This window comes from Temnothorax nylanderi, unplaced genomic scaffold, assembly GCF_030848795.1.
Source record: "Temnothorax nylanderi isolate EJ_2023f unplaced genomic scaffold, tnyl_v1.0 TNYL_tig0348_pilon, whole genome shotgun sequence".
NCBI classification, from domain to species: domain Eukaryota; kingdom Metazoa; phylum Arthropoda; class Insecta; order Hymenoptera; family Formicidae; genus Temnothorax; species Temnothorax nylanderi.
The window spans coordinates 108,011-118,617 of record NW_027249410.1 but is presented as its reverse complement, the minus strand read 5'-3'; the positions used below and the strand labels follow the sequence as shown (position 1 = coordinate 118,617).

The window sequence follows — 10,607 nt, the reverse complement described above, 5'->3', positions numbered from 1 at the left end:
ATGTATATAATCAAAAAAACCCAAACCAATTGTTGTATGGGTGGGTTAGATTTTAAAAATTTTTGTTGTTCATAACTCAGTGCTAAGGGAAGTAATTTACTGATATCTGTGTACAGACAGTACACATATAGGCGGGGGTGGGTAGGGGTGAACCTCGGTTCGCGTGAAAAGTTGAAAACCCTAGCCGTACAATAACAGACCTTGTTTTGTCTTATATGTAGGCAGGCGAAACGGTCCCCTGATTGGTGATACGCTCGTTCCGTTTACGCGTTATCCGCTTCATGGAACGCCAGCCTTTACAACACCCATTGTAGACCGGCCCTTAGATTTGCCGAGACTCGTGCGTCCGCCGCATTCGGTCTTTCGTCTCTTCTCGATTCGACACTACTGTCAACTACTGTCGACAGTCGACACTCATTCAAACGCTGTCAGAAGACTATATGGACGCGGAGTGAATCCGGCTGTTTAATTGTGTGCATTGCATATATCACATATATATGCGTGAAAAGTGACAAATTTACTGGGGAACTGGGAGTTGAATTTTGATACCGCGCTGTCACGCGAGCCGTCATGGACGATAGACGAAATAACCGCGAGGTTATTACGGTGTTATTTCTGTGCCTCCTATGGTACGTGGTGTCCAGCAGCAGCAATGTCGTCGGCAAGATGTTGCTATCGGAATTCCCATATCCGCTTACGGTGACCATGGTACAATTGACCTCGATCACCGTCTACTCTAGCCCATTCTTCAATTTGTGGGGCGTAAGGAAGTACGCGTCCAACATAACGTGGAGCTACTACATGCGGCTCATCGTACCCTTAGCCCTGGGCAAGTGTGTCGCGAACGTGTTCAGCCACGTCAGCATTTGGAAAGTACCCGTCTCTTACGCTCACACTGGTATGCTTATATACCATACATTGCTTTTGGCCTCTTGGCACTCTAGTCAGTATGTCAGGTCGTATGCATACATCGTGTATCCTTATATATGCATATGTACTATATACGCACGCATGCACGTATGTACGTCACATCATACCACTCATATCACTTGTCATAATACACTACCGGCCAAAAGAGTTTGAGACTATTAATTGAAAATATATACTATACAGGTTTTAGTTATATATTAACCGAAATTTGGCTCTGTCCCAGTGAAGGCTACAATGCCTCTTTTCACGGTGGCTCTATCAAGAATAATACTTCGGGAGCAGCAAACGTGGAAAGTGTATTTGAGCCTTGTGCCGATAGTCGGCGGCGTAGCCGTGGCCACACTGACGGAGCTTAGTTTCAACATGATCGGCTTGATAAGCGCCTTAACATCCACTATGGCGTTTTCCTTGCAAAATATTTACTCAAAAAAGGTAATTGGTATGGACGAAAAGATTCTGTCTCATGTTTATACCTCATATTTCTTTTTAAATCTTGCAATTTTTGGCCTGCAGGTGCTACATGACACAGGAATACATCACTTGCGGCTACTGCATATACTCGGCCGTCTAGCTCTATTCATGTTCTTACCAATTTGGATTGTGTACGATTTACGCAGCTTGATGTACGAATCGATTATAAGACCGTCCATAGATATAAGCTATTATATATTAGGGTTATTATTTCTAGATGGTATACTTAATTGGTTTCAAAACATTATTGCGTTTTCCGTATTGTCAATTGTGACCCCTCTAACATACGCAGTGGCAAGCGCTAGCAAGCGCATATTTGTGATAGCAGTAACATTACTCGTACTTGGCAATCCAGTTACTTGGCTTAATATATTTGGTATGACCATGGCCATCTTAGGGGTATTATGTTACAATAAGGCTAAGTACGATCAGCGAATAGAGAAGCAGAACCAAACGATTCTTCCAAAATATAATGCCGCACAGAACGGTAATAGCAGTTCCTTTATGGTAAATGGATTTGCCGGTAGACATCAATTATATGCGGTCTAGTCTCAATTGATAATTTCATTCTGACAAATTTATGTGAGTTTTCTGAATCTGAATCTGTAAGTGTAAATTAATTTTTACAAATTATCACGCACTATTACAAATTATTACGATAGTAATATCGACCAAATACGAGGAAGGGACTCGTATGATGATGAATTACTTTTAACATTATTATATATGTGCGCATATGTGCGCGCGTATTTAACACACGTGCATGCGCACGGGAGGAATTGTTTTGTATTCTGCAAAAGTATCGGAACATCTAAATATGATATCAAAAGTTAAACGTGTTTGAAAAAAATGTTTTAAGTAAAAATTTTACAGAGGAAATATAATGCGAGCAATAAATATTTTATAATATATATTTTTTATGAGACATTAACAATGTTTTAAATAAATTTATAATACTTTTTTATAATACTTTTTTATAATCCTTTTGATTCTCTTTTTCTTCTCTCTAATCTTTTTACGTATTATAGATTATCATACAAATCACACAAATCATGGTGGAAGGAAAACAAGGTGTGCTCGTTAGAGGTAAAACAGAAGTTTTACCAAATGAGGTAATAAAGTCTTCGGGTCAAGTCTATCGGCGAGTATATATATATTGATATATCTTGATATAAAATACAAAATAACTTGTAAAGTATTCACATAAATGAATTGAACTCTTATGTGACTAACTAAGAGAAAATTTAATTGTAAAAATAATATTGTGGTTTTATTCTTTAAAAATATCATTATTTCTTCTCATAAAAAATACATGTAAAAATTTTGTTGTGTGCATTATAATTTTCTCTTAAAACTGACATACAAAACGGTTCTTTTTTCAAAAATGCTCTATTTTCTATATATTTGGTAATCTATATATATATATTTTTTTTTTCTTTATTATATGAGCGCGCGCATATATGCGAACATATAAATACATACATATATTTCTTTTTGCTTTATATAAATGCTACAGAAAGATGTGATCTACATTTTTCGAGTTTAGTGTGAAAACTATCGTTTTCTAGATAATTATATTCTATATTTTCATACCATGATCGCGCGTCGTAATAAGCTCTGTTTAGTTTCTCAACTCTGAAGCTAAACCTGCTGTACTGTATAAGGCGTGTTGCACAAATCAAAATTATTGTTTTTAGCTAATTGCTGGTCCAATTAGCCTTAACTATGAATCTGACTACATTCCTCAAAATCACTTTTAGCATGTACTCCATATTTTATATTGAAAAGTGTCTCTCGTTCAAGAGGTATTATTTATTGACGTATAATATAGACTTATATTGTATATATTACATTGCGCGTCTTCTAAAAATGATTACATCTTCTAAATCGTTCAGATACAACAAGTTTATACACTCACACAATCCAGATGTACAGACTACGCTCAACGCTGTTTCGATTTTATTTATACTTTCTAAATTATTAGCCCGTTTTGAAATAAAAAGAAATTTAGATACGTTTTTAAATGTCGATGATATGCAGAGTGCAGACCCATATTCGTGGGTTATGTACGTGTGCGTGGATGCGAATGGAATTGTACGTAGGAGAAATTGTTCTAGCAGAGAGAAAATCAATCTATACATTTATTTTTATAAATAAAATACACATGTGTACAAAAATATATTGAAAACATTTAATATTCGAGCCAGCGCTCATACATAAAATTACAATCGCATTCTAAGAATGCAGCTATCAGTATCAATAGCATCCACGTTTATTCTCATTGATCTCTAAAAAAATATATCCGCTATAAGAACTATTACAGTTAAAGAATGAATTCTGAAATATCTAGGCTATTAACTGAAATTGAATTGGATTGCAATGATACTAATAGTTTAATCGCAGGTGGTGATTGTTATAGCAATCTACAAAGTTTTCACGATGTTTTGCGGAGATAATGGTCTCGCTACCGTTAGATCTAAACGCGGCCCCGCTGCTGCAATAAGCGGAACCGCCAAACAACAATCGCAGTCTTCCGTGCTAGTTTCATTTACTCGGAGAATCCTGTCGTACGGCCGCAAAATGCCATCGCATGGTCCCCCAGGTCGCAAACGATTTATGTAAACGCCACGTTCATAAAGGCCATCCGATACCGAGAAGCCAAAATCTTCATAGACTGGGTCTTTATGAAGTGACACATGTACTATTTGTTGTTGAGACCTGTTAGAACCACTGTTGCGTTCTTGTGCCCTGAATTTTATAATAGAAGAGAAAACGTTACGCGAATGAATAATTGCTGTTGAAAAAAATCTTGATTATTAGCTAATTAATTTTGATACCCCAGATAAGATGGTATTGATAAATCTAATTGTCCACTGTCCGTAGAGGCGGTATCCCAAAGTCTCAATATTTCCGGCATGGTACCACTACTGTCTCCCAGCTCACCCCAAGAATCCACTGCGCTGTCCACGCTAGGAAGACTCTCTCTGCCTGAACGTAACGCACCATTCGGAAATTGCGCCTGGACCGTATCGCTTCTTACGCTGGGCTCTGTGCAATAATCTCTGCAAAAATCTTCTTTCAGACCTTTTTACACCGAGATTTTTTGGAGCAGTTACCCTTTAACTCTTTGAATTCCAAAATTTTATATTTGCTCTTTGTTTTCTATTACAAATATTTGATAACAGATTGAAATAGATTTTTTTTTTCATTAAAGACTGATGGACATATTTAAGATTTTTTTAAGTAGGTATGTTGCATTTAGAAACACTTTAGATTTTCGAAAAATTTGAAGTTAAAGTTAAGTAAAAAAAGATTATTTTAATATAATTTGTCATTCTACAGCTATTACCGGAAAAAATGTATTTTACTTAAAATTAAATGTATTATGTTAAAATTTTCAACTATTAAAAGAATAATTCTATTATGAACTGTTCATCAACTATTATGAATTAAGTTAGCAAGATTTTTAGCGATTAAATATTGAATCTATTATAAAAAGTGTTTTGTAATTCGCACTCATTAATCACATAGATCCTAGAGTGAATCTGACCCAACTTTATAAAAAATTCAAATTTTTAATCTAGTTTATTAGTAGCTTTGTTTATACTTCTTTATATCACTCTTTGTTTCTCGTTTGTACCTCAAAAAATATCAAACGCCTGATTAGAAGATATATTTTAACTACGTCGTTAATACCATTCGAAAAATCATTTGTACTCGTGTGTACTTCTTTCACACAATTTCATTTATACCTCGAAACTATTACTACTATTTTCAGTTTTAAGAAAACCGTCAAGAAAATAATTCAGCCATTTCTCGAAATATCACAAAACTATCAACAGCATTTGAAAGAGAATCTTTTGTATCTCAAAAAGAGTTCGAAACTACATCTCGTTTCAATTTTCAGAAATCCGTCAAGAGAGTAATTCTGCCATTTTTCGAGATAAATTCGCAAAACGGTCAATAATATTTGACAGAGAATCGTCTGTACCCGTTTGATACCTCTTTGATTTCGTTTGTATGTCAAAGGGTTCGAAACTACAGCGCTTTTCAGTTTTCTTGACGTATTTCACGAAAATATCCTATATAACTGATACAAAATAAGTCCTTGAATGAAATTTATACATCGCGACACATTTTACTTAAAATAAAAAAATGTTCAAAGAACTAACTTTGATAGAAAATGTTTCGAATGGCATTGAATACCTTATTTCCGTATTAGGATCCGGCTTTCTAATAGTTAAAGCAACTACTGATCCGCCGGGCCGGTGCAACAATTGAGCGGCTTGCCTCAAGTCTCCGGGATCCAGTTTCTGCCCATCTATTGCAAGCAACCTGTCTCCAGGCGCTAAACTGCCAGTTCGATAAGCGAGCGATCCTCGACGGACCTCTGTGATTACTAGATCTTCGTTTACCGTGAGACCCAGATCAGGCTGGCCGCCTAATGGCCTAGCCACTCTCACCGTGAAGATTCCGGAACTCGGCACTACAGATCCACCCACTTTGTATTCTATCACCAACTCGATCTGATTGTGTTATAAACATACGAAAATAATTAATAAGAACATATTTTACTGTACTTATTTTCAGCAGCTACGAAAACTCGAAGCAAAGAGAGCCATTTACCATCTGCGATGTCTCTAATATATTGATTACTTCTGACGGTTGTAAATCGCGTAACATTCTCCGGTTGATCGCGATGGCCTTGTCGCCAGGCAAAAGGATACCGCTCCGTTCCGCCGGACCACCAGCTTCCAGCAGACTCACTATATAGTTCACGTGATCTTCGGCCAATTTAAGGGCAAGACCGAAACCCCGATGATCCGGCCGTAGAACGAGCGTCAAGCTCTCTTTCATCTGCAAAGTCTGATTTGAGTTTTGCTGGGCCTGTGGCTGCGCCTTCCTTTTGACCGTTCTCGCACTAGGTGGTCGCGGTAATATCTGCAGTCTAGCAATGCGACAACTTTCAGAATTATTTCTAAGCAGTTTGGCGGCGGTTATTGCATCCTGAACAGGCGTGTCGTCCACAGCTAACAGTCGATCCCCTGCCTGCAATGCACCACACCGATCCGCAGTACTCGCCGGACGAAGGCTGTCGATGTAGACTCCATTTGATGTCTCTCTTACAGTTAAACCAAGCTCTCCTGAAAAATTCCAATTTATATTTCAATTTAATCTAATGCCTGCCATGCTCTAAGGCTAAATTCCTCTTTCTTTGACTCACTCTTATGCTAAAAGTATTCACAAGCTATCATCGTTTGACTTACAAGAGAATAACCTGGAAATTTTTGTTTGAATGAAACTTTGCATGTGTACACTGTCGGTCAAAGATTTAAGACCATTAATTGAAAATGTTCACTATAGATATATGAAGCGAAATTAAACTTATGAATTATAATTTAATATCTATATCTTTATTATTTTATTCATTGTTTTATAACAAAATAAAAAATAGTCTAAAATGTTTCAAAGTTTTACAAAAAATATTTTTACAAGATGGAAAAAATATTAGATACTAAAGAGTATTAAACACTTTTTTCTCAAAAAAGTAATTTGATCGTAAAAACTATAACATCCTTACATTTCATCACTTTTTAAATTAATTTAGGTAATCTAACTGCAAGTTTATTTATTTTTTTCTGACGAAAAACCCTTCTATTCATTTTCTGAACCTGAACTATAATCCACAGCACAGTTTTGGAAAAAAGGAATCCATTTTCTTCACATTAAAGATTAAACACAATGCTATCTTAACTAACTATAATGCCTATTTACTTTCAAATGAGCAAGCAAAAATATTGAGTATGGCATGAATCGGACTATTAAGTTGTGTTTTACTAGAATATTTTCAAATTTTATATGTGACTTTATATGTGATTTCAAAATTTTGACTTTAGCAGTATAGATGCGGGATAAATAGAGATGATATTAAAAATGTTTAATTGATATCAAAAAATTGTCTTAGGACCGGTTGTCCCAACTTACAATAGGACATATTTCGAGATATCCAAAATCTTGAAATTTGCAGTCTTCCACCGCCAAACAAAAAAATTGGCGAACATGATTATCCAGCTTTATACGCGATTAAAGGTCCATATGCGAAGTCCATATGTGGACCATGTAGCCTGAACTCCCAAAATCCACATCGATTTGACATTGCGTCGATTGTAAAAACCCCACTTGTGGGGTACTAAAGCTGACCCTCTATCAATTCATATATAAAAAAGTTAAATTTAAAATTAAAAAAAGTGCGCACATTAGAAACTTGCACATTGCTTCCTTATTATTACAGATCGCTACCATTGCTCTTATTTTATTTCGCTCATAAAACTTTCTCTATGAGGAAGCCAAACTAATAAATACTAATAATTATGCATCAAATAAAATACAAGCTTCCTCATAAGAGGAGCTTTGTGAGCGAAATAAAATAGGAGCAATTATGGTAGCAATCTGTAATGATGAGAAAGCAATGTGCAAATTTCTAATTTGCACACTTTTTATTTAACATTAATAAAAGTATACAAAAAATCTGAAATATATTTTCAATCGCATTAACATAACAAAATTTAAAAAAACGAATGCCCTGGTAGAATTCTGTACAGTTAAATTAAACGTTGTGTACCATCGTAATACTTATGAATAACATTTTATTAAGTTAATATTTATTATTTATAGCCTTTTAAGTAATAAGTAAATGAAAGCTCTTTTAGGAAATTACATCTCTTTAAAATAGAAGAAAAAAATATACCTGAGAGGCCACGTTCCAATTGAACGAGCAACGGACCCGAAGTAGCCGCCCGTGCCTCCTCCATGTTCGCGACGTCATACTCGATGGTAAGAGACGCGATCGGAGTGTCTGAGCTCCTTCTAAGCGCGCGTTGCGCCTCCGCCAAGGTGAGTCCCCGCAACTCGGTGTCGTCCACCGCCAGCAACCGGTCACCGGGCCTGACTCTACCCTCTTTGGCGGCCGGACCGTCCGCTTTCACCCCCGTCACCACCAAAGCCCTCGACATCCCTCCACGGAGGGTTACACCGAGGCTACCGTCCTCGCGCTCCACTCGTACCTGCGCGACCTTCGACGAGACGCCGGAAAGCGGCGATAACGCGCCGATAATATTCGTCTCTTGGTCATCCGGCAGCAAAAAGCTGTGAGGATGGTACTGGGTCTGCGTGAGCGTCTCCTCCGTTCTCGTTGAGTCTGAACTCGCGGATGTGGCGACGCTTCCGGGCCTAGCTCGGCTCTTGTGCGAGCGCATCGTTGCCAGCCTCAACGAACTGAACATCCTCGTCAATCTCTATTTCGAAATTCCGATGTGATTTGATATATTATATATTGTTCAAATATATTAATTCAACAAAGCGATTATCATTATTTTCACCCAAAAAGAAGACAGTCTATCACTAATAATTCCACTTGCAATCCACTCCCCCTTTTCTTTGTTTACAATTTTACACATGTAGGCCAGTCCAGTTTACGACGAGTGATAAATCACGAATCACAGTAAATGCAAATTTCGCGAGAACTCTTCTTTTCTCATAGCGCCATCCTGCATCCTTACTGAATTACATTAACAGAATACGAATATTATTTTATATGTTACACTATATATATATATATGTGTGTGTGTGTGTGTGTGTGTGTGTGTGTGTGTGTGTATTATTAAACGAATACTAACGCTGTTCTCTCTACAATTAGATTGAAGCTAATTGTAGATAAAAGTAGTAAAAATAATATTTAATATACAATACGTGTTTTCTTATCCCCTACATTCAATAATAAATTCATCAAAGCTGACATATTTATAGAAACAAAACATACATGCTCATATAAATATGTGTGTATGTATGCAATGAGTATACATGTGTTTTCTTATTCTCATAAATCTGTCGGCTTTGGAAAATTTATTAGATATTGAAAGATAAGGAAGCGTAACATGCGCGCGCGCGTGGTGCGTCGAATCTCCGAGGCACCGGCTCAATTAGGAAAAACAAACTTCTAGCAAGATAATAAGAGCGGCACGAATGTAAGAAATTGAATCTCAATGGCATAATCAAAAATAATTTTTTTGCTCACGTATCAAACTGATCACGGCCTTGGTTTCTTTGTTCTAATATACGATGCAGCGCGTGAAACCGTCGCCACTGTTCGCCGCGGCCGAAACCCCGTAGAACTGAACGCAGAACTGTAATGAGTCGCGATACGGCTCTCAAAAATAACTCCTCCTATATAGGGCCGCATCTCTGCGCAGACGAGCGCGTTCTATTTATATGATCAACATCCACGTTTTACGCTTTACGCGCAGAAATCGTGCGGCCCTGTGGAGATCGGATGCCCCCGCGGTCGCCGTAATGACGTCGAATGAGAGACCAAGCTTCTCATTAAACACTTTACAGCTCACTTGTTCTTATAGATTTCGAACACGTCTAGTTTAACACGATTGCTATAACAGATTAAATACATTCGAGAGAGTCTCTCTTTCCTCTTCTCCCTTCCCTTCCCACCTCTTTCTCTTTACCTCTCTTTCTATCTCCATTTCTCTCCTTTCTTCCTCTCTCTCCCTCTCTCTCAGTATAATTTTTTTATGTTTTTGTGTCTTATAGAATGAATCGAGAAACGAACAGATCGGATCGTAATTAAACGCTAATTTAAATTCGGTTTGGACTTTATATCCTTAAGGCTTTACATCCTTTAGGCTTTACATCGAATAATTGATATTTCTTTCTATTTTTAAATCTTGAATGTTCAAATTAACGATTTTGACATTTGATCTGAGCTTTAGATTTCTTCGTAATATTTCCCTTTTTCGTTCTAAACGATTTAAGATTTATTTATCAAATATCAATTTTATTGCTAGGAAATATAGGTATGTATATATAATTTTCCTATACACATTCTCTTCTTTGTATAATATAAAAACTTATTCTTTGTGCAAATCTCTTTTAAACAATTCATTTTATATTATTTATTTTTACATTAACAGCATACTGTTTAATTGTTATATTTTTTTATTTTTACCAATATATTAATTGTCTCGAAGAGAAAAGGTTAAAAAATCTTAATTTAAATTATTTTAATATATACAATTTTAATTTATTTATTTTATTGATTAGATGTCTTAAATTTTTATCGTTAATCTAGATATATAATCTTGTAGCATTAAATCATAGTCTCTATTTTAAATGTCCATTAAAAACTAACAATAAGT

General features: G+C 36.2%; 2 protein-coding genes across 2 annotated transcripts; one reads left to right on the top strand and one right to left on the bottom strand.

Moving 5' to 3' along the window:
• The first annotated feature begins 183 nt into the window (after positions 1–183).
• On the top strand, positions 184–2,368 carry LOC139781595 (solute carrier family 35 member E1 homolog). The gene is made up of 3 exons (XM_071720428.1): positions 184–898; positions 1,154–1,362; positions 1,444–2,368. The coding sequence occupies exons 1-3, from the start codon at positions 571–573 to the stop codon at positions 1,948–1,950; spliced, it is 1,044 nt and encodes a 347-aa protein (XP_071576529.1). The 5' UTR covers positions 184–570; the 3' UTR covers positions 1,951–2,368.
• A 1,156-nt stretch (positions 2,369–3,524) lies between these two features.
• Positions 3,525–9,585, bottom strand: Grip (Glutamate receptor interacting protein). Its single transcript, XM_071720427.1, has 6 exons — positions 9,476–9,585; positions 8,150–8,959; positions 6,028–6,545; positions 5,608–5,927; positions 4,239–4,463; positions 3,525–4,149 (listed from the first exon to the last, which is right to left on the bottom strand). Exons 2-6 carry the CDS (start codon positions 8,682–8,684, stop codon positions 3,825–3,827), a joined length of 1,923 nt encoding a protein of 640 aa, XP_071576528.1. The 5' UTR covers positions 8,685–8,959; positions 9,476–9,585; the 3' UTR covers positions 3,525–3,824.
• Positions 9,586–10,607: the final 1,022 nt, after the last annotated feature.

What these genes read in the sequence shown, in the direction of transcription:
- LOC139781595 (XM_071720428.1), top strand. Translation starts at nt 571, where the DNA reads ATGGACGATAGACGAAATAACCGCGAGGTTATTACGGTGTTATTTCTG. An exon ending in CGTCTCTTACGCTCACACTG is followed by an intron (nt 899 to 1,153) that starts GTATGCTTATAT and finishes GCTCTGTCCCAG; the next exon opens with TGAAGGCTACAATGCCTCTT. An exon ending in AAAATATTTACTCAAAAAAG is followed by an intron (nt 1,363 to 1,443) that starts GTAATTGGTATG and finishes TTTGGCCTGCAG; the next exon opens with GTGCTACATGACACAGGAAT.
- Grip (XM_071720427.1), bottom strand. Translation starts at nt 8,684, where the DNA reads ATGTTCAGTTCGTTGAGGCTGGCAACGATGCGCTCGCACAAGAGCCGA. An exon ending in GATCCTAATACGGAAATAAG is followed by an intron (nt 4,464 to 5,607) that starts GTATTCAATGCC and finishes AGATTTTTGCAG; the next exon opens with AGATTATTGCACAGAGCCCA. An exon ending in TCAATACCATCTTATCTGGG is followed by an intron (nt 4,150 to 4,238) that starts GTATCAAAATTA and finishes TATAAAATTCAG; the next exon opens with GGCACAAGAACGCAACAGTG.